At 48.8% G+C, this 23,900-nt stretch overlaps 1 protein-coding gene across 1 annotated transcript in view; it reads left to right on the top strand.

Annotated features, from left to right (window-relative positions):
• Positions 1 to 23,900, top strand: part of SMC2 (structural maintenance of chromosomes 2) — a 938,385-nt gene that overhangs the window by 301,352 nt on the left and 613,133 nt on the right. The window contains exon 9 of the mRNA XM_069630781.1: positions 11,290 to 11,439. Coding sequence (XP_069486882.1) covers positions 11,290 to 11,439 — 150 coding nt within the window. The remainder of the gene's footprint in view (positions 1 to 11,289; positions 11,440 to 23,900) is intronic.

Raw genomic sequence — 23,900 nt, 5'->3', positions numbered from 1 at the left:
GCCCTAGGCTGGCTAACTGAACTTTTCTGAGCTGAACTAATTCCTTTCTGAACTCTGCAAGACTTTTCAAGCCTCTTCAACTGTGTGATCTTGGGCGCATTGGTGTTCTACTCTCTCTAAGAGGGAGCCTGGCCTCTGAACTTTTTGCTCACAAGTAGACTTTGACTTTCCTGCCTTGCTGGGTGCTTCTAAAGTATTAGTGTTGTGTGCTTTTCTAGTTTCTGCCTTTTCCCTCCCTTATTTGATAACTTATTAGAGTGCCATCTTTAGTTAAGCGCTCACCTCTTTCTGAAAATAAGTGGTGTTAACTAAGACTTGTCTAATAAGGAATAAAGGATATATGTATATTAATAGTGACTGTGTTTTGAACTTGCTTACATAATAGTGCTGGAGTGTTTCTATAAGTGTGTCTTTAAATAAATAATTATATACCTTGATACCAAAGCTCTGGTCAGTGTTTGCTTGTGCTACTGTATTTTGGTACCTATCTTGTATACTCTATATACTGTCTAACTCTTCTTGAGAGACGTCTGGCTGCTCATCCACAGCTATCAGTTAAATCTGGGTGGTACAGACTGCTACCAATTGGGTTTACTGTCAACACCTGTAGTCCTAAGTCTTTTACAGTGGTCCCTAAGGGAACTACACAGGTTTCTGCCTAACATGGCCAAACTCCAGCTAGCCCAAAACAATGCACTAAGGGCAGCCACCGGCACCGCAAGAAGAAACCATGTCTCCGAAATCAGAAGGCAAGTACACTGGCTCCCTGTTAAAGAGAGCATTATCTTTAAAACTCTTGCTCTCACCCACAAATGCCTTCACGAACTTGCCCCTCCTTACCTGACTAACAGAATTACCAGGCACACTGCCACGAGACCTCTCAGATCCCTTTATGCTAACTCAATTGTTACGCCTACTACACGTAAAGTGCGCGCTGGGGGCTTCAGCTTCCCATCCCAAGCAGCCACGCACTGGAACGTTCTGGCACCTCACCTAACACTCATTGAGTCCCACCTAGCCTTTCGTAAGGCTATCAAAAACTTGAATCTGTATCATCCACTGCATATATGCCTGCCAATCTGTAATTAAGAGCCCTCCTGGCACCTTTCTGTAATCTTAAATCTGTGTATCCTCTGTAACAGCGCCTCGATGCCTTATGGGCTGCAAGTGCGCTTAACAAATGCAAATAAATTAAATAAATAAGTAGAGGCTTTGGATATTCGAAAAACGGACTTCGTAAAGGGAGTTGGTTGTTCCCTTAACCTGTTACTAATAAACCTGTGGAAAATGGAGGCGATAAAGAAAAAGATATTTCTGTCCTTTGTTGATTTGGCACACGCCTTCGACAGTGTCGATGGAGAACTACTCTGCACAAAAATGACAGATTGAAAATGCCCACCGAGCCTCCTCAAAGCAATTCAAGAGCTGTTCTCGGAAATGGAAGTCAAAATCAGACCAGACCATAAAGGATCGCTGTCCACTGCAATAAAAACATCAAGGGGAGTGAAGCAGGGCTGCCCGTTGGGAGCAACGTTCTTTAGTTTCTACATTTCTGATGCAGGAAAAGAACCAGGAGAAGTAAGGGCTTTCCCACCACATATTGTACACCAAAGACATTGTTTTGATTGATGCTACGCCAATCGGACTTCAGCGCAAGCTGATGTCTTTGGAAGCTTACACTGCTAAGAATGGTCTGGTTATAAATGCAGCTAAAACCGAGATTCTTGTCTTGCAAAATCTAATTGGATCCAAATCGTTCAAAAAAAGAAATTGAAATGGGTCATTGGTGGTAAACTAATCAATTGCGCAAGCCAGTTTCCATACTTGGGCGCCTTGATCAGCTCCCAAATAAATGACGACACAATGGTCCAAAGGATCAAAAGAAAATACAAACTTCTGGCCGTGCAAGGTCCGATTATAAATAATAAATTTGGCAAATTCTCCATAAAACCAGCCTGTGAATACTATAAAGCCAAGGTAATTCCATCGTTGATTTTTGGAGCTGAAGCTATGCTGGGGGTGTACGCATCTGACATGGTCTTGGTGCAAAAACACATATTGGAACAGAATTTTGCATCTTCCGAAAGGAACTCATAATGCCTGCACGCGATACGAACTAGGCCTGATCTCAATCAATGCTAGAGTATCGTGGAACACCTTGGTACTCAATAGGAAAATAATTTGAGCTGATGACCTACCCCAATTCAAAATTTTTAAACAAACGGAAAAAAATTCCGAGTTTGATTCGATTCAGGACGAATGGGAGAGCATGTGTGCTAATCTACTGGCACAATTAAATCTGGACAAAGCAACATTAATACAGAACCCAAACAAAGTAAAAAAAAAAAAAAAAACTGTGGGAACTGGATTGGTGCGAGACCTGTGAAACACGGAATACTCACTGTTGTATATATTTGGCAGCTCCTGAAGCAAGATCTTATAATACGATGCCGAAATACTTCGAGATCTTTCCCTGTGCAAGCAAGAGAAGAACATTTATGAAATTTTGTGTGAATCTGTTCCAAACAAAGGACACGCTGAACCTGCGACAAGTAACCCCAGCTTTGAATCTCTTGTGCAGATTTTGCAATTCAGCAAACGAGAACTTGAAGCACCTCTTATTGTACTGCTCGAAACTAACTGTGCTAAGATCAACATTGCTGGGGAATGTGCTGTCTGAAAGACACTGTCTGAGTGGTGAAAATGGGTGGAAGGTGATGTTTGAAGGAACAGACACCAAATTACTGTATGCGTTGGTGTTATTTTTGGAGGCCATAGAAAAAAGACTGATGGAAGAAGTACTTAAAAATTCTGTCCACGTTAATAAAGGTGAAGATTCCTAGGACATAAGACCACCAAAGCTATTTTAGGTTTTTGCTGTTCAATGAAGCGTAAGGAGAACTGGGAAAGTGTATCCCTTTGTTTCTTCCCATCTGGGAATTTTTCTTTTCTTTCCATTCTTCTGGTTTCCTTCATTTTTTTTAAATAAAGTTTGTAACAGACTATATAAAAATGAAAAACAGGTGCTGGTTGTTGGCTCTGCTTTCCCTCTTTTGTTCTGGACCCCTTACATCTGTCCTGCTATTTTTGGACTTTGTCCAATACTGGCTACTCTAGTGAAAGATCTGGGTGTTGAAATCTCGGCATCTTTGTCCATGTCTGTCAAGTCGGCCACTTTAAGTTAAGGACCCTTCGTGAGGTCCTGCCGTACATTCCTTCTCAATTTCATGCTCCCTTCGGCTCTCACATGACCCTCTTTTTACATCCGCTACATTGGCTCCCTGTTGGAAAGCGTGTGGTGTTCAAATCTTCGTGCATTGTCCATAGACCTTTCTACAAACTGGGGGCTGAACAACTACAGGAAAAATTCTGTCCCTACGTCCCCTATAGAACACTTTGTTCTCAATCATTAACGATTTTAGTCCCCCGAATAAAATATTCCTGGATAGGTGGACACGCGTTCTCCGTTGCTGCAGCGAAAGCTTGGAATAATTCAATTTGCCCTCTGGGCTATGGATAACCATTTCCCCCTTCGTCACTCCTCGAAGACTCTCTTCTTTTCTAACTCAAATCTGGCTCTGCCTTTGCTGGTTACCCATGCTCCCTTTAATGCCGAGATGTCCTTGGGCGGCTGTTGCGCGTTACAAATTCTGCTAACATAACATCAATTATTAGATAGTGAAACGACAGGATGAAAGAGCAGATTGCAATGCCCGGGTAAAGGAAGAAAAGGATAGAACGATCTGGGAGTCAGCATTACGATGATGCGAGACACTGAAAGAAGAAATGGAGGCGAGTGGCATATATATATATGCAACCGCACAAGGTTCATGCAGAAAGATGAGGGCAAAAACTTTACAAAACAAACCCCTGAAAACCAACGTGATGGAGGAAAGGAGGATAGTGTGATCGACTGTATCAAAAGCAGCAGAAAGGTCAAAGAGTATGATGAGAGGAAAGTTTAGACTAGTGAGGAGGCCAGTCTCAGTCGAGTGATGAGGGCTGAACCCAGGTTGGGGTGGGTGCAGGGAAAATGAAGTGCATTAGAATGTAGGGAAACCTGTGTGTAAATGATGTGCTTCGGCAGCTTCAAAAGGAAATGGGGTGAAAATTAGCAGGAAGGGAAAAGGATCAAGTGAAGCTTTCTTCAGAATTCTAAAAGATAACTGCATTAGACAAGGGTTTAAAACAGCAGTAAGAAAAGGAATAAGAATGGTGTAGACAGAAGGGATCAAAGAGAATGGCAGAGTATTGGAGGGAGCCGAGGTAGGGAGTAGCCATAGCATGAAGAGAGAACAAGGACATTAATAAAGAGAGTTAGGGGCGGGGAAATGAAAAGTTGAGAAAGGATTGGAGGTGGGAGAGGAACGAGGAGTTGACATTTCTGCAGAAAAATATTCAGTGAAATCAGACTAAGAGAATAGAGTAGCAGGGCCAGGAGGCGACAGAATATGGTTCGAGGTACGGTATAAGACATGTGGCTGTGATTGAAATTTAACAGATTAGTGGAGCTTTTTTTGTGTACAGTGAGCACTTATGAATCAGAGTGAAAAGACGACGAGAATATAAGGTCATCATGAGATTAAGATGTAAGCCCTACCTACAATTCTTCTGGATAGGCGAAGAGAGGGATTCATCCGTGGCTGGAAGGCTCGGTTGAAGGGGAGAAAAAGAAGAGGCTGCATGAAGAAGAGCCATAGAGATTAGGAGAAACGTTGGTAAGGCGTGGGAAGAAAGTGTCCAAGGAAGGGAGAAGTGTGAAGAAAGGGCATAAATAAAAGATGCAGGTTCGAACGATCGGAGATCGCAACTTTGAAAGCATGAGGTTGGGGAAGAGAGGGAGTCCGTGGGAGAGGAGAGGGAGTGCCTGGGGGGCAAAGGTAATGAGAGAGAGAGAGAAGACGAGGAACACATGATCAGAGGAAGAGCAGATACAGAAGAAGTAAATGGAACAGTAGAGCAGATTACATCAAGAGAGGAACCGCAGGGGGCATAGTAATATAATGAAGATATGGGCCCAGTATGGATAAGTGTTTTATATTACAATCCATAGAAGAAAGATGGAGATTAAATCACCAAGAAGAATCAAAGGCAACACGAATGGAAGAAGAGAGCATAGTATCAAGATCATTGCAAAAGGAACAGGTCCCACAGGACGATAAATGACAAGGAAAGCAAGTCGGATTGGCAGAGGTCGGAGAAGAAGTAAAGCAGATTGAGAGAACTCCAACGCCCCGCCACGTGCAGACAAATGACGGGTATGAGAAAGAAGGGGATGAAGAGAGAGCTGCAGGAGTTGCAGAGTCCAAAGAAGTCGGCTAGGTTCCAGTCAAACAGAGAAAGTGAAGTTGCAAACAGAGATCCAAGACTGGGTGGGTTTTGTTACAAAGTGAGTGGTCGTTCTAGTGGGCAATGTTGGTGGAAGACGTTGGGTCCCAACTATTGGAGACGACCGATTATTCATTATAAAGCTCACTGTTGTGCATCAACTGCACAGGCCAGGCAATACTGCCATGGAGTCGCAACACTCTACCTCTGGGTGAGGCAAACGCTTGTTGTCCCGCACCATGCCTGCCTACCCCGGCATCCTTCAATTCCTACATGCTATTGGGTTTCTTGCGGTTGGTGGTTGTCTTTGCTACATTAACCAACTTCGAGCGCTGCCCCACCCCACTTCACCCCACGCCGTGACTAGTCGCTCCCTGCAGCCCTTTCCAACTACTGCAGATGGCATTAACGGTGCACCAAGGATAGTACCAGCCACACTAGCCTCTGCAAACCACCAAACGGGAATCTGCTGAGAATTTCCCCATTCCCTACTCTCCCCTGTATCTCACCTTGTGCCGGGCACCGGATCTTTCTGATGTGTACCCACTCCTGTTGCATCTTCTGCTCCAAATACAGCAGCAATAATCCCTGCATGGACAAGCGTGCACAAGTCTGATGGGAATAATATTGATGAGGCCAACCTCAACTAGCCAGCCCACGGCATTAGTGGGATGTACACATCACGCTGCTCATTGTGCTTGCATCGCCACTGTGTTTACAGAACTTTGATCTGGCCGGGGTGGGGGATGGCCTGCTTTGTTCATTCTCTCCTGCATTGGTGGTGGTTGGGCGATTGCCACCTCCACCCAACCCAGTGTGCTATGGTGAAGGCTGAGGAAAAATGCAACATGTATCTTTTAGGCAGGAGTTTTCTCCAAATTATTCCTGACTCCCACAATGGTATTGTGACAAGCAGCAAGGCTGCACTATTAGGGGGGGGGGGAGTGTGGGAGTGGCAGTCTAATCGCTGTACTAAAAGCACTGTCCACATAGTAGACTTACTGAAATGTATGCTCTTTGGTTGAACGTAAGGTACTGTTAAATATATGCACTTGAATGCAAGTACTAAACTTAAGAAAAGGTAATCTAAAAAGATTAAAGGCCTATCCAAGACGAAAGCACATTTAAATCCTGCAGGAAAATGATTATGCAGGTTAGTACAACTACTTCCAAAGGGCTTTAAGAAACGAAGGGCTGGGATTTGTACACAGAAATGTATATTAACTAGCAAGTTGGTAGTAAAAAAGGCCAACTCAATCACCAAACTACACAGCCAAAGACCAAACAAACCCCAGGCAACAAAAAGATACACTGCAACCTAGTCGAAGTGAGATCAACGTTTAAGCACGCAATTGAAATATATGAACTGCTAAGTGATGGAGGGACAGACCCTCCTATTCCTCCCTGAATTCTGGCTTACTCCAAACCACAAAGTAATAGTGCATGTCTGCCTACCCAACAACTTCAAACTTAAGCCAACGGAGAAGAAAAAAGAGGGTTCTCCCCGTAACATTTTAGGACCAGCTAAAAATAACAGCACCAGCATTAACCCCTTAACTGCCATGGGACCCCCTAAACCCCTGTGCCAAGGCCTTTTTTGGTGATTTCAGTATGTCGCCAATCAATCCATTGTAACTTTTTCGTTACGTTAGATATTCCGGCCACATTTGCCCCCTTTTTTCTCACATGTAGGCGGTTATAACGCCACCAAGGAATCCTAGTTTGCTGTAGGGTGGCGTGAGAAAATAACCAAAAAGGGAAAGCATTTTTTTTTTTTTCTTTCAGAAAATGCCAATAAAATGATGTACATGGTTTGCTGTGCTGAATTCGCCATTTTCCAGATTTTCAGGAACAGGTTGAGTGGAAATCAAAAAAACATATTTTGTTATGCTAACCAGCCGTTTTGTGAGAGGTAGGCGATTTGGGCTTTTTTTGTCCAATAGGACATGCGTTGATGGAATGGAAGAGAAGGGTTGGAAACCGGAGTGGGAAGACAGAAAGGCATACATTTCTGAAAAGTAGGCAAAATTCCAAGTTTAGGAAGGGGTGATATGCGCAAGTCAGGCAATAATTTAGGGAGAAATTCCATAGTTTGGGGGAAAATCTGGAAAATGACAGGAAAAAAGGTATGGGGTGGACATGGTTGGGCTGGTAAGGCAAATGGCTTCTGTGAATTGAGAGAAAAACAATGCCATGCTACATTCCCCCGAACTCTTCCAGTTAGAAAATCCCATTTTTCGTAATGTTTCACAAAACGAGCAATACCACAAGCCAAAAACTGAGCCATGGTACACGCGATTTTTATGCTTGCGGCCTAAACAGACGTACCTAGCATGTGTAAATAAGGAAAACCAATGTGGTGAGGAAGGGCAAGGATACATTTTTTTGAAAGAGCACAGGTAGACCTTTTGAAGGGTAGGTCACTTGTGCAGGTTACAAAAGTGTATACTGCCTAAAGCAGCAACTAAATGTAGGTCACATTTGGGAAATGAAAGGGTTGTGTGACTGACAAAGTGCAGGATCAGGTGTGTCCAAATGTTATAAAAACCACGCAAACGCAACAAATCGTACTTTCCTGTGTTCCCACCGGTGTCCCGAAGAAAACAGTACCTCGTATGTGTGGGTGAACCTACCTGGGCGCAAAGGTAAAAGGCTAAACCACTGCTAAGTCTTTCGGCAGAGTAGATTTGCAGGAATTCTTCTCAAGTAATACAGAATTTCCCTTGGCGGAGCGGAGGGGGTCCTGCTGGGGCATCCTGGAGCTGCCACTGTGCTTGGGGACAGTACACCCCCATGGTAACCAGATGTGCAAGGCCGGGGACGACATCTCCAACCATCCTGGATTTCTTGCTGGCCTCTGTTACATCTTTTCCCCACCAGGAAGTCCCGGAAGTGTGCCAATACCTCCCCGAAGGGAAACATGGAACATGTTCCAAACATGGAACATAGAACATGGAGTATACACATAGGCCAAAGACACATTGACACACTAAAGTTGTATACAAATAATGGGTTGTTTTATATATACACTAAGGTAAGTAATTGTTCAGTAAGCTAAGTACTATAACACACAATAAGTAACTTTACAAAACCAATACATTATTCACAGTAAGTAAACCACTTTGTAATACTTTTAGACTTGCAGTATGCAATTTAAAGGTAGGTAATAAATGTTCAGAATATCTGTTTCAGGTAACATAAATGAAAAACCCACCTAAGCTAAGTGAATACTTTGCAGTAATTTCACAGAGGCCTAACACTTGAGAAGTCCATCCCTATCTAGTTATGAGTGTCGCAGTCGGACTGGAGGGCAGAACAGGTAAGGCACAGCTGTAGTCAGTTTGCAAGTAAGTAACAATCCTTGTAGGAAAAAGGGTCAGAAACTTCACAAAAGTCTCCCTGTAGGCTCACATGCGTTGGGCATGGGTGAACGTGTATAGGCAAACTCCCAAACACAAGAATCGGCACTCCATGCATCAGCAGACCCGGTCACTGGATTCTTGGTCAGGCAGAAGAAAAAAGGGACAATGGAGTTGATCTCGCAGCAGCAGTCTAGTGAAGAGGCTTCCATCAAAGGATTCTTGGGGTTTTGTGATTTTGGCGCCTATTGGGAAGCACCAGTGAAGCACGATTACAGTCTGGGCGATTTGTCTTGCTTTCTTGGTCCAGCGCGCTGATGAGGGGACTTCAAGGAGTGGAATCTTTCCTGTTGCGGTCCGGAAGGCGTACACCAAAAAGGCATCCGTTTCAAGAGGATTAGATCTTCGGAAGACGATGCACTGCACAGTGGCCATAGGTATTGGCGGTTTGCAGCCTGTGAAATTCACAGCTCATGGTGGGATGGCTCAAAATGCAGGTCTAAAGACAGATTGGTCCCCGTTTAGGTAAGACGTTCATTTGTGATACATCTTCCTCACCTGTGTCAACCTATAACTTTTTGCTGGACTTGGTGATTATTTGTCCTTGCTCCTGGGTGAGTGGGAAAATCTTTCCTTCTCATCCTGTGTTTCTCTTTTGTGGGTGACCTTTTTATGTATTTCAATCCATAGTGTATGTTTGGATTTATAGTTCCCTAATGCTTTTGGGATGTATGCATTTTACTATGGCAGCACACAGCACCTTATGGGCATTGTTGCCTTTGGGGCTTCCTTTTATTATCTCCTCTTAATATACTTGGGTGAACTACTGTTCCCAAGGGTAAAGTGGGATTTCCATCCCTTTTACATTTTATATGCGAGACAGCAAATCGCACCTTATGTGGAGTGCTGGGGAGATGCTTGGTATCCCCTTTCTCACTGACCCAGTAACATATCTGTTAAAATAGCAAGCTAACTCTTATGGTTGGTGGCAGTGATACTAGTTTAATGATTTTTTAGTCATATCACTTACAGGCTGTCAAATCGGCCGCAGTAATGCACAGGAGTGTCACCATTCTGCTAGAATGGTGGCTTCCTTCTTTTTAAAGTGTGCTTGTTGTTTCATGGGTCTTCTTCTGCCTCATCCTTCCAAGGCAGAGGAGCGTTTCCATCGGCTCAATCCGGTGCAGGCTCTCTGTTTCTTGGAAAAGGGAGCTGGTTCTATGTGTCTCAGACAAGGCAGACCAGGAATGATGGCCAACCTTTTATTGGTTACACTGGTCCCTGGGCTGGCAGGGATCTGACCAAACAGAACCTGTCAAAGTGAATCATTCTCTGCATCTCGGAATGCAACGATCTAACTGTCAAGGAGGTGGGCTCACTTCAAAAGAGGGTTGGCTACCACCTTGGCTCTACAGCGTGGAGTCCTTTTTCTGGATATTTGCCAAGCAACTACATGGGCTTCATTGCGCACCATTGTTGAGCATTACTGCATGGATTCTATGTTGGGTCGAGACATTCGTTATTGCAAAGTTGTCGTTCAGAGTTTTCTGGTTTAAATGGGGGTCCTTGCTATCCTCCCTCCTCCTGGTCATTAAACTTCTTTGGCAGTCTATCAAAGATGAATCTGTGGGAGGAAGGAGTCCATTAGAACAAATTACTTGCCTCTCGATAATGTTATTTCGGATGAACGTTCCTCCCACAGATTCCTCATCACAGAACCTCATTGCTTCTATATAAACTGTCCCCTATGTCCTGTGTGGTACACGTCGACTCGTCAAAGTTTCCAAAGAGAAGCTGCGCTGGGCGATAGATAACAAAGATATGGAATCCTTGGGAGGAACTTCCATCACAAGAACATTATCAAGATGCAAGTAATTTGTTCTTCACAAATAAAAATATGTGGCAAGTACGTCATTTGCTAGCTGGGGTAAAGAAGCATTTTAGGTGATTTTTAGAATAAATAATGAAGATTTTAATTTTTTTAGCCCTTCACCGCCTATGGTCTTTATGCTTTTCAAGTGGAGAAAGAAAATTTGAAATACTTGATAAACCTCATGTTGCTTAGCTTGAGGACACACATTCAACACAAAGGATGTGACATCGGTTATGATTCAGAAGAAAGAAAGGTAGAATTACAGGTGGTGGAACGTATGCATAACAAAACTATTGAAATTAAGTGAAAAACTTTATTTAAAACCGTGAAGCTGAATACTTTCAATGCAACATTTGAAATTCATTAAAAGGATTTAGTTGAAGTCACATTATGGTGCTGATTATGCAGCAAAACACCTGAAATTCAGCAGCTGTTGGGAGCTAAGGCACCTTAACTATTGCGCAGCCTATAGGAACACTGATATCACGAATGACATTACTGATATTTAAGAGAATTCTGTGACTTGCAGTGACAAGCATTTGTCTAGCATCCCCATCTTTAAGATTTCAATCCTAAAGAAACCATATTGCTATAAGCCTATGTTTTGACACCATTGTGCAGGCGACTTGCTCACTGAATGTTTTTTCATTGTGGTAGGATAGGTTTTCAGGTACAAAGTATTAGTGAGTTTTCAAAGATTTGAGGTTATGCTTGTCTACTTTGGTACAGGAAATTGGTGGGGTCCTCCGTGGATTGGAAGAAGCACTAACAGAGGTCCAGAGAGAAGATACCAAAGCCCAGAGTGCTCTTGATTTAAAAAAACAAAACATGAAAGGTGAAGAAAAGAAGCGCAAAGAACTTGTGAAAAGCATGGAAGAGGTAAACGAGTGCTAATGCAAAATGATAATTCTACATGGGCGCAAGATTAAATTACATGTACAAGCCTTTACAGCTCTGGACGTATGCTGAAGTGAATTTATGTTGTTATAAACATGTTTGAGGCTTGTGGATCTGCTTAGAATCGCATGCTTTGCATAGGCCGACATCTAGTGGAAGTTGCAGAGTATTGCACATTAAGTTTTCGAAGTTCAAAAAGGGACGTAGACAGTGTGACTGTAATACTATACTTAGTGTGACGTACCCTCTACCCATGATGCCTCACGCTTCGAAGTCCCTCAGATAATTTTCTGGGCCCTTTATGAGCAGGTTGCCTACTCGAAAGCCTGCAGAGCAAACTCCGGGGCTGTCTCGTGCTGGTGTCTCCCTCTGTCCCTCTGTCCCTCTGTCTTTCTCTTTCTTTCTTTTTCTTTCTCTTTCTTTCTCTTTCTTTCTCTCTCTTTCTCTCTCTTTCTCTCTCTTTCTCTCTCTTTCTCTCTCTTTCTCTCTCTTTCTCTCTCTCTCTCTCTCTCTCTCTCTCTCTCTCTCTCTCTCTTTCTCTCTCTCTCTCTCTCTTTCTCTTTCTCTCTCTCTTTCTCTCTCTTTCTCTCTCCACTTAAAAGCAGCTCACCATTTTAAAAGACACAGGGCAAGCTAGTCCCACAGGGACCGACTTTGTTGAGTATATCCTCAACGAGAAAAAAACTTTTCTAGGCGGTGCCTCTCCAAGAGTTTGTCAAGAAAATGGTCTCTCCATCCATGTTTACCCCTCCCTTACTAGGCTGAGAAATGGAAATGTCAGGCCTTTTCCATCCGATCCGCATTAGAGGTCACGTGAAGCCAGACTCTGGTGGTAATCACTACCAGAAAGAGAGCTGGTGTTCCACTCTCAACCTCTTAGGCACCTCCCAACAAGGAGTGCAAGAGACTACACACGCTAGGTAAGCGTATCACGACCTCTGCTTCGTACCTCACTAGAATAGCTAACAATACTACCTTGCTTGCCAGCTACAGCAGCACCCAGTGGGATGACGTTACACAACATCTGGACTCAATACCAGAACTAGCTCGTTCACACCCCCTTAAAGTTGCCACGAGGGTTAACGGGTCTCCCAAAACATCCTAAAGCATGTCTCCCGTTCTGCAAACACCTTAGGAAGGGACATTGCCAAGGGGACCCTCCTAAAAAGACACTCCTGGCTTAGAGACTCAGGGTTTTCAGCCGGAGACACAGGCGACCCTGATTAACATGGCCCATCAAGGAGTGTGTCCTCTTTGGTAAAGCTGTTAACCAGCTGGAGACGGCAAAGGAGCATGAAACCATCAAGACCCTTGGTCAAATTCCCAATAAGCCCTTCATCCCAAGAGGGACATTCAACACGCGTGGAAACCTTTGGGCGCAAGGCTCAGCAAAACCAGGCCAAGCCGGCGCAAGCACAACTGGTGCCTCCTTTTCACAGTCCACATGCACAAACGTCCTATCAGTAGCACCCGCATGGGTTTCATGTGGAAAAGGACGAGGCAGGGCTGCAGCCTCTAGGGGTGGGACAGCCCCTGCCTCCAAATGATGGGGCGATCCACGTTCTCTCCCATGCGTCCCCAGTCGGGGGGGGGGGGGTTGCATAGCAGTTTTTGCCCAGCAATGCGAGGGAGCAACGTCAGACCACTGGGTTCTAGATACAGTGGCCAAAGGATAATCGGTGGAGTTCCTTGAAACACCTTCCCACCATCCACCTCGTGTAGGATGAATGTCCTCCAAACACCTCAACATCCTCGAGGAGGAGATCAGATTCTACTACAAAAAGGAGCCATCGAGCTGGTCCCCTTCATGGAACATAATCAAGGTATTCAATGTTATAAAGTAAAAAAAAATCTTGGTTTACTAAGCGCCTGAGGAAAAAAGATTGCTTATTAGACTCAATGAGTGAAGCAAAAGTAGTTTATTCAAAAAGTAAAAACACATTCTATCGGTTCTTCGAACCCGTTTGTTTAAGATTTCCTGATGTCTTCGTCGTCTTCTACCCCGCGGCCGGGTTTCAAGAAGTGTCGGGACTGCGGTTCCAAGATGTCGCTGACGGACCTGCACAGCGCCTACCTCTGGTTCCTCGGTGAGGACCACGCCACCGACGATTGTGACGATTGCCAGTCGTTAACATCGAAGGCCTTGCCGGAGCGGAAGAAGCTTTCTGTCGGTAGGGTGTCAAGCACCGAAAGTCGAAATCCACTGGGCTTTCGATCGATGATTCAAGGGGCGACTCTCCGCATCGTCGGCGTAAGTCCAGGGGGTCTTGGTCCCGGAGTGGGTCCCGCCATTCCTCTGCCTCTTAGAGGCACTCCCGGAAGTGCCGTCACCGGTCGCCTTCCTCGTCAGAGGACTCCGCCCTTCGGCGGGTTGCTTGTCCCAACAAGCATTCCTCTCCTGCTGAATGGGATTCATTTCGTAAGGAGATGATGGCGATTTTTCAGTCTCAGGTCTCCGTTCCGTCCACGCCATCGAAATACGCCGGCAGGGAACGTGCTAGAGCCACAGTTCGCACGCCTTTGGGCTCGAGCGGTCGGCGGGATCACCGGGAACCTTCGAGGTCCTGGTCGGACAAGGTGGATCGCTCTAGCCATGCCCGCTCCAGGTCCCGGTCCTCGACGCCATCGAGACCGTCTGAGCCTGTGAGGTCTTCGAAGAAGATGTCGACGCCTTCGGCGCCGAGTCAGTCGAAGGACTCTCTCGAGGCTCCGCCTCCAAGGTTGTTGAAAGACATGCTCGGGGGCGCACTGCCCTCGAGGCCTGTGTCGAAGCCATCGGCGCCACGCTCGATGTAGATGCCGATTCCGTCAACGCCTTTCGAGGAGGCTTTATCGGAGGTGCCCGGTGGAAACATCGAGGAAGGCTTTGGCCAAGTCCAAACACGTGGTTGTGTCTTTTTCTGTGCCCTCATCAAGGGATTTATTCCAGCCTCTTGATTATATTTCTGAGGTGGATTAAGGGTCTGATGAAGGTTTGGTTCCTGATGACCTGTTATCTGGTCATAGCCAGTTGGAAGACCTGTGTCAGTCTTTGCACGACGACAGTGGTCTAGACACCTCCCTGGAGGTTGAGTTTGGCAGGCCTGAGCCGGGTACGCATGCTGAATCTTCGTACCGGCGCCTAATGTCGAGGGTGACGGAGTACTTGGAGTGGTCTGCACCACCAGGGGATTTTCTGCAGGATGACCTGACAGATATCTTGGACCAAGGTCCATCAACTGACCCGGTAATGCCATTCCATATGGCCTTGCAACGAAGGGTGGTGGCGGCTTGGACTGCTCCGGAGAGTCTCCCGGCAGTGGGTAAGTCGTTGCCGAAAAAGTACCACCCAGCCAGAGCGACCCCGGCTACTTGTCCATGCACCCTACTCCGGAGAGTTTGGTGGTGCAGGCGGCTACGGCCCCAGTAAAACAGGCTTCGTACCCTACCATCCCTCCTGATGGGGATGACAAACATTTTGACGGTTGGGCGAAGAAAGACTTTTCTTCAGGGGGTATGGCTTTGAAAGCAGCCAACTCTGTGTGTGCCTTAGCATGTTTCACTCACACTCAGTGGCATTGTCTCTTTGGCGGCTGAACATATTCCCGAAGGGGAGGAACGGGATGGCTTTCTTGCTCTTGTTCAGGCTGGCATGTGTGAATCCGTTCAGTCGGGTCTGGACATGGCAGATTGTGTCAGCCGGTCCATGGCGGCGAGCACCGTAATGCACAGATTTGCGTGGTTGCGGAAGTCGGGGTTTGCTCCTGATGTGCAAGCCCGGCTTCTCAACATGCCCTTTGAACATCTTTTTGGCAGCAAGGCTGACGAGAGCCTTGAGGTTGCAGACCTCCAAAGCTGCAGCGAAGTCGTTGAGTGCTGCAGTTCGCCAACCTCCGCCTTTTCGTCCTAGGGGACAGCAATGGAGGGGAGGTTCCTTTCGATACCACTCTTCCTTTGGTAGATCGAGAGGAGCTGCAAGTCAAAGGGGCCACTGTAGGAGTACCAGAGGTGGAAAACAAGGTACTCGAGGTGCCAAGGCTGCCCGGGCAGTTGACTCTTGACCCTCAGGCAATGCCGCTTCAGCTCAGTCATGAGGCCATGTCCCATGCTTTGCCGGTTGGGGGAAGGCTGGCGCAGCATATTGTAGAATGGCGTGCCATTACTTTAGATGGGTTCTGGAGATCATAGCCCACGGCTACTGTCTTCCTTTCCGGCAGAGGCCTCACTACAATCCACCAGGGAATGTCTCTTTGAAGAGTCGCTCCTTGCGCAGGAAATCAAATCCCTGCTGGAGAAAGGCGCCATAGAACTGGTGCCTGTAGCGGAGAGGAACAACGGATGGTATTCCCCTTATTTCTTGATCCTGAAGACAGACGGGTGTTGAGACCCATCATGAACTTGCACGGTTTGAACAAGCTCCTCAGGAAGGACAAGTTCAAGATGGTTACTCTCTCTCAAGTCCTCCAGGCCCTTCAATTTCAGGACTGGTTGGTGTCTCTCGACCTCAAGGACGCTTATTTTCATGTGCCGATTCATCCCAAGCACAAGTACCTGAGGTTCGCGGTTGGCGACTTTGTTTCGGGTCCTGCCGTTCGGATTGACCTCCGCCCAGGGGGTCTTCACCAAGCTCATGGTAGTGGTGGCAGCGCATCTCAGGAAAGGGGGGATTCACGTCTACCCCTACCTGGACGATTGATCAGGGCACGCTCTCCTGAGTAAGTCCTGGATCATCTGTCACCTGCCACTCCCTCCATAAGCTGGGCTTCTCCCTCAACTTCAAAAAGTCCCACGTGACACGTACCCAGCGGCTCCAATACATCGGAGCAGTGCTAGACACATCTCTGGGGCAGTGTTCGCCTCATCACATTCTGCAGATGGTGCGCAATTTTCAAAATGCCCAGAGTATCCCGGTGTTCGAGTTCTTGAGGTTGCTCGACCTCATGGCATCCTGCATTCTTCTGGTGCCAGAGGCCAGGTTGCGGATGAGATCTCTGCAGTGGGCTCTCAAGCTCCAGTGGTCACAGTCCTCCGGCAGGATGTCGGACCCAGTTGAGGTGCTGCCCTCGGTCGCCCAGGATCTTCTGTGGTGGGCCGTTGAAGGCAATCTGTTGAAAGGGGCTCCATTTTGGCTACCCTGGCCGGAGGTGACGATCGTGTCGGACGCGTCCCTCACGGGATGGGGAGCTCATGCCAACGAGTTGACAGTCAGCGGTTGCCGGTCTCGTCGGAGTCCAGACTCCATATCAATCTGTTGGAGCTGAGGGTCCTCGGGCTAGCCCTGAAGGCTTTTCTGCCTTCTGTGCAAGGGAAGAATGTCCTGATCCTGACGGACAACACAGTGGCTATGCACTATCTCAACAAAAAGGGGGGGGGGGGCAGGGTCTCTGCCTCTGTGCAGAGAGTTGATGCAGCTCTGGTTCTGGGCCATCCAGCAGGAAATTTCGATCTCGGCAGTTCATCTGGCCGGAGATGAAAATGAGGCGGCGGACGCTCTGAGCATGCAGAACACGGTCTCTCACGAGTGGGAGCTGGCTTGGGAGATTCTCTTGGAGATCTTCGCCCTTTGGGGGACCCCACAAGTGGATCTCTTCACCACCAGTGTCAACAGGAAGTGCGAAAGATTCTGCTCGCGGGAATTTCCTCCAAGTGGAGCCTTAGGGGACGCGTTCGTAGTGGAGTGGTCCTTCCCACTGCTATACATGTTTCCTCCAGTCCCCTTCATTCCGCAAGTGCTACGGAGTTTACGCAGGTTCGGTACCCGGATGATCCTCCTTGCTCCGGCATGGGTCAGGAGAATGTGGTACCCAGACCTTCTGGACATGTCCATCTGCCCTCCACGCCGTCTTCCCTACCGAGACAATCTGCTCTCACGGGAGGGGCGGGGTCAGGTTCTCCATCCAGAGGTCAGGTCCCTCAGCCTTCATGCTTGGCTTCTGAAAGGTTGAGGTATAAGGATTGGGACCTCCCTGCAGATGTGATGGAGGTGTTGCTTTCGGCCAGAAGGCCCGCAACAAAGTCCCTGTACCGTTGCCGTTGGAGAAAGTTCTGCGCTTGTGCAGGGTTAAGAATGTGGATCCTTTTTCATGTGCCATTCCTGTGGTTCTGTCTTTTTTGCTTTCGTTAGCCCACAAGGGCCTGCAAGTGGGTACCATTAAAGGTTACCTGGGAGAGCTGTCCATATTTAAGCGCTCGTCTGAGAAGTGTTCTTATTTTAAGATTCGAGGGGATTGGGTCCTCCGACGTATTCCATATCTATGACAGTAATCACCACAGCTGTGCTGCTTCGGAAACTTTTTCGGCGTCTGCGTCCTGCGTCGATGACGTCGATGCGCCGCCGTCGAGGACCTCCTCCGACGTCCGACGTCATCCGATGTGATAAGTAGGACGCACGACGCCAGTAGCCTCAGTTCCGTTTTTTCCGCGAACGTGTTGCTTCGTGTTTCTCGGTTCTAGCCTCGACTCTTTGGAGTTCTGTTCTTTCTGGTTCTTCGAGCCTGTTCGTTTGTGAATATTCCTTCGCAGCGATGTCTTCCACTTCGTCTTCAACCCCGCGTCCGGGCTTCAAGAAGTGCGGGGTGTGTGGGTCCAAGATGTCGGTGACTGACTCGCACGACGCCTGCCTCTGGTGCCTCGGGGAGGCCCACGACACGGATGACTGTGTCGACTGCCTGTCGCTCACTTCCAAGGCCTTACGCGAACGTAAGAAGAAATTGTCGGTAGGTCGGGTGTCCAAGCCCCGGAAGTCGAAGTCGGCGGGGCTTTCGACGGATGATTCGAGGGGTGACTCTCCGCGTCATCGTCGGAGGTCTCGTCGGTCTTCTTCTAGGAGTCGGTCTCGCCACTCCTCTGCCTCTTCGAGGCGTTCTCGGAAGCGCCGTCACCGGTCGCCTTCCAGGTCCTCTTCCGAGGACTCTGCCCGGCACGTCGGTTATCCCACCAGCCGTGCGACGCCGGAGGAATGGGCTTCCTTCGGGAAGAAAATGTTGGCGATTCTTGAGTCGCAGGGTACTCAACCGTCCGCGCCCCCGAGTGGGGTCGGCCGTGTGAGGTCGAGAGACGCCGCTCGCAAGAGTGGTCGGCACGAGTCACGGGAGAGGTCCCGTTCGGACAAGGAGGCTCGTTCTCGCCGTACCCGTTCCAGGTCCCGGTCCTCGACGCGATCGAGACCGTGTGCACCTGTGAGGTCTTCGAGGAAGACATCGACGTCTGAGGCGTCGAGGGCGTCGACAGGCTTTCTCGAAGCTCCGGCTCCGAGGAAGTCGTCGAAGCCGTCGACGTTCAGGTCGTCGAGGGACACGCTCGGGGCTCCGGCTTCGAGGGCTGTGTCGACGCCGCCGATATTGGAGGCGCTGCATCTGACGTCGACGCCGATTTCCTCGACGACGACGCCGATCCTCTCGGCGCCGTTGCCGGTTTTCTCGACGGCGGCGCCGATTCGCTCGACGCCATCGACGCCTTTCGTGTCGGAGGTGCCCCGTGTCTCGGGTGTACCCCCTAGGAAGGCTCTGGCTAAGAGCAGGCACTCTCAGGTGCCTTTCCACCACTTGGATTATATTTCGGAGGCGGATGAGGATTCGGTTGGCCTGGTTCCTGATCAGGTGCCGGATGACATTGTCTCGGGCCATAGTCAATTTGACGATTTGAGGCAGTCGCTGCATGATGCTAGTGGTCTGGACACCTCTCCGGAGGTGGAATTTGGTCGGCCTGAGCCTGGCTCCCATGCCGATTCCTCATACCGGCGCCTTATGGCTAGGGTGTCTGAGTATCTGGGTTGGTCTGCTCCCCCAGGGGAGTTTGTGCAGGATGATCTGACGGACATCCTTGATGTTGGTCCCCCATCTGACCCGGTTCTGCCATTCCACATGAGGCCTTGTCCCATGGTTCGCCGGTTGGGGGAAGGCTGGCGCAGCATCTTGTAGAGTGGCGTGCCATTACTCCGGATGTGTGGGTTCTGGAGATCATAACCCACGGCTACTGTCTTCCCTTTCGGCACAGGCCTCGCGACAATCCACCGGGGAACCTCTCTTTGAAGTGTCCGGATCCGCTCCTTGCGCAGGAAATTCAAGCCCTGCTGGAGAAAGGCGCCATAGAACTGGTGCCTGTAGCGGAGAGGAACAAGGGATGGTATTCCCCTTATTTTTTGATTTCCAAGAAAGACGGGGGATTGAGACCCATCATGGACTTGCGCGGTTTGAACAAACTCCTCAGGAAGGACAAGTTCAAGATGGTTACTCTCTCTCAAGTCCTCCAGGCCCTTCAGCTTCAGGACTGGTTGGTGTCACTCGACCTCAAGGATGCTTACTTCCATGTGCCGATCCATCCCAAGCACAAGAAGTACCTGAGGTTCGCGGTTGGCGACTCGCACTTTCAGTTTCGGGTCCTGCCGTTCGGTTTGACCTCCGCCCCGAGGGTTTTCACCAAGCTCATGGTGGTGGTGGCAGCGCATCTCGGGCAAGGGGGGATTCACGTCTACCCCTACCTGGACGATTGGTTGATCAGGGGGAGCTCTCCCGAGCAGGTCCTGGATCATCTGTCCGTCGCCTGCCACTCCCTTCACAGGCTGGGCTTCTCCCTCAATTTAAAGAAGTCCCATTTGACGCCAACGCAGAGGCTCCAGTACATCGGAGCAGTGCTCGACACTTCCCTGGGGCAGTGTTTTCCTCCCCAGGTGAGGGCTCTTCACATTCAGCAGATGGTGCGCAAGTTTCAGCATGCCCAGACGCTCCCAGCGTTCGAGTTCTTGAGGTTGCTCGGCCTCATGGCATCCTGCATTCTTCTGGTGCCAGAGGCTCGCCTGCGGATGAGATCTTTGCAGTGGGCACTCAAGATGCAATGGTCGCAGTCCTCCGGCAGGATGTCGGACCCGATTCAGGTGCCGCCCTCGGTCGCCCGGGACCTTCTGTGGTGGGCCGTCGAAGGCAACTTGATGAAGGGGGCTCCGTTTTGGCTTCCCTGGCCGGAGGTGACGATCGTGTCGGATGCATCCCTCACGGGATGGGGAGCTCATGCCAACGGGCTGACAGTCAGCGGTCGTTGGTCTCCGTCGGAGTCCAGACTCCATATCAATCTGTTGGAGCTGAGGGCCGTCAGGCTAGCCCTGAAGGCTTTTCTGCCGACTGTGCGAGGGAAGAATGTCCTGATCCTGACGGACAACACAGTGGCCATGCACTACCTCAACAAAAAGGGGGGGGCAGGGTCACTTCCTCTGTGCAGGGAGGCGATGCAGCTCGAGTTCTGGGCCATCCAGCAGGAAGTTTCGATCTCGGCAGTTCATCTGGCCGGAGTCGAGAACGTGACGGCGGACGCTCTGAGCAGGCAGAGCACGATATCTCATGAGTGGGAGTTGGCTCAGGAGATTCTCCTGGAGATCTTCGCCCTTTGGGGGACCCCTCAAGTGGATCTCTTTGCCTCCAGTGTCAACCGGAAGTGCGAAAGGTTTTGCTCGCGGGAATTTCCTCCAAAAGGAGCCTTAGGAGACGCGTTCGTGGTGGAGTGGTCGTTCCCGCTGCTGTACGCGTTTCCTCCGGTCCCCGTCATCCCGCAAGTGCTGCGGAGGTTACGGAAGTTCGGTTCCCGGATGATCCTCATTGCTCCGGCGTGGGCTCGGAGGACGTGGTACCCGGACCTTCTCGACTTGTCCATCTGCCCTCCACGTCGTCTTCCCTACCGAGACGATCTGCTCTCACGGGAGGGGGGTCAGGTTCTCCATCCAGAGGTCGGATCCCTCAACCTTCACGCTTGGCTTCTGAAAGGTTGAGGTATAAGGATTGGGACCTCCCTGAAGACGTGATGGAGGTGTTGCTTTCGGCCCGAAGGCCCGCAACTAAGTCTCTGTACCGTTGCCGTTGGCGTAAGTTCTGCGACTGGTGCAGAGTTCAGAATGTGGATCCTTTTGCATGTGACATCCCCATGGTTCTGTCCTTTTTGCTTTCTTTGGCCCACAGGGGCTTGCAAGTGGGTACCGTTAAGGGTTACCTGGCGGCGCTGTCCATCTTTAAGCGCTCATCTGAAGAATGTTCTTACTTTAAAATCCCTTTAATTTCACAGTTTCTGAAAGGGCTCACTAATGTGTTCCCTCCGTCGCCTTTCCTGGTGCCCGGTTGGGATTTGAACCTTGTTCTTAGGTTTCTTATGGGTGCTCCGTTTGAGCCGTTACATTCTTGCCCTTTGAGGCTGTTGACTTTGAAAACTGTGTTTTTAGTTGCGGTTACTTCCGCTCGCAGAGTGAGTGAGTTACAGGCACTTTCTGTTAAGCCACCCTTCACTGTTTTTCACAAGGACAGGGTTGTCCTTCGAGTTCGTCCTTCTTTTCTTCCGAAGGTAGTGACGGAATTTCATTTGGCCCAGAAGATTGTTCTTCCGGCATTCTATCCTCCTCCGCATCCTGGTAAGGATGAGGAGAGGCTCCATAGGCTTGATCCTAGGAGAGCTTTGAGCTTTTATGTTTCTCGCATGTCCCGGGTCAGAGTGGACGATCAACTCTTTATTGGTTACGCTGGTAAGCGTTTGGGGCAAGCTGTGACGAAACAGACTTTGTCCCGCTGGATTATTTTAGCCATCTCGGAGTGTTACCGCTTGGCGGGCAAGGATCCTCCGGCTGGCTTGCGGGCCCATTCTACCAGGGGCTTGGCTGCATCTACTGCCCTGCAGAGGGGTGTTCCTATTCGCAACATCTGTGATGCTGCCACCTGGGCTTCAGTGCATACATTTGTGCGGCATTATTCCCTCGATTCCATCAGAGGGCAGGATCTGGCCTTTGGCAAGGCGGTCCTTTGCTCTGCTATTTGATTGGCTATTCTAAATTTTGTTTCTAAATTCTTTCCCTCCTCCTTGATTTGGTACTGCTTTGGGAGTCTGTCATAGATATGGAATACGTCGGAGGACCCAATCCCCTCGAAGAACAAGTTACTTTCTTACCTGGTAACGTTCTTTCGATGGGATGGTCCGACGACGTATTCCATATCGCTCCCGCCCTGCCTTCCCCGCTGCAGAATTTCTGTTGCATTTGCAGCTTACGTTCCGCAAGGCTTTGTGTCGGACTGGCAGTTGACTATTGTCACACGTTCTGGGGGAAAAAACTACAACTGAGGCTACTGGCGTCGTGCGTCCTACTTATCACATCGGATGACGTCGGACGTCGGAGGAGGTCCTCGACGGCGGCGCATCGACGTCATCGACGCAGGACGCAGACGCCGAAAAAGTTTCCGAAGCAGCACAGCTGTGGTGATTACTGTCATAGATATGGAATACGTCGTCGGACCATCCCATCGAAAGAACGTTACCAGGTAAGAAAGTAACTTGTTCTTCCTTTGATTTCTCCGTTTCTCAAAGGGCTCACTAATGTGTGCCCTCCGTCACCTTTCCAGGTGCCCTGTTGTGATTTGAACCTGGTTCTAAAATTCCTAATGGGAGCTCCGTTTGAGCCTTTACATTCTTGTCCTTTGAGACTGCTTACCTTGAAAAATGTATTTTTAGTTGCGGTCACTTCTGCTCGTAGAGTGAGTGAGTTTCAGACACTTTCCGTTAAGCCACCCTTCACGGTGTTCCCGAAGGACAGGGTTGTCCTTGGGGATCGGCTCTTTTCTTCCGAAAGTTGTCGGATTTTCATTTAAGCCAGAAGATTGTTCTTCCGGCGTTCTATCCTCCTCCGCATCCTGGTAAGGAAGAGGAGAGGCTCCATAGGTTGGATCCTAGGAGAGCTTTAAGTTTCTACATCTCACGCATGTCCCGGGTCAGAGTGGACGATCAACTCTTTGTAGGATACTCTGGAAGGCGTTTGGGACAGACTCAGACTCAGTTTGGATGGATTATCTTGACAATTTCTGAATGTTACCGCTAATGAGACTCAGTTTGGATGGATTATCTTGACAATTTCTGAATGTTACCGCTTGGCGGGTAAGGAGCCTCGGTAGGCTTACGGGCCCATTCTACTAGAGGTGTGGCTGCCTCTACTGCCCTGCAGAGGGGTGTTCCCATTCGTAACATTTGTGAAGCTGCCACATGGGCCTCTGTCCATACTTTTGTCAAATACTACTCCTTGGATACTATCCATGGGCAAGATCTGGCCTTTGGCAAGGCGGTCCTTTATTCTGCAATTTAATTGGGCATTCTAAAAGTCTACTTCCTAAATTATTTTCCCACCTCCATACATTGGTACTGCTTTGGGAGTCTGTAATAGATGTGGAATACGTCAGAGAAACCAATCCCTTCGAAGAACAAGTTACTTTCTTACCTGGTAACGTTCTTTCAATGGGATGTTCCAACGACGTATTCCACATCGTACCCTCCCAGCCAGCCCCACTACAGAATTTCTTATGCGATTGCAGCTTACGTTTCCGCAAGGCTTTCTGTGGTCATAGTGGCAGAAGATTGGTGCCACACATTCTGGGGAAAAAACTGCAACTGAGGCTACGGGCCTCGTGCGTCCTACTTATAACATCCGGTGACGTCGGCTCGGCGGAGGC

The sequence above is a fragment of the Ambystoma mexicanum genome, chromosome 6q (genome assembly GCF_040938575.1).
Source record: "Ambystoma mexicanum isolate Mex_15411 chromosome 6q, UKY_AmexF1_1, whole genome shotgun sequence".
Classification (NCBI taxonomy): Eukaryota; Metazoa; Chordata; class Amphibia; order Caudata; family Ambystomatidae; genus Ambystoma; species Ambystoma mexicanum.
Note: the sequence above shows the minus strand (reverse complement) of the source record. Positions and strands in the feature narration are given on the sequence as shown.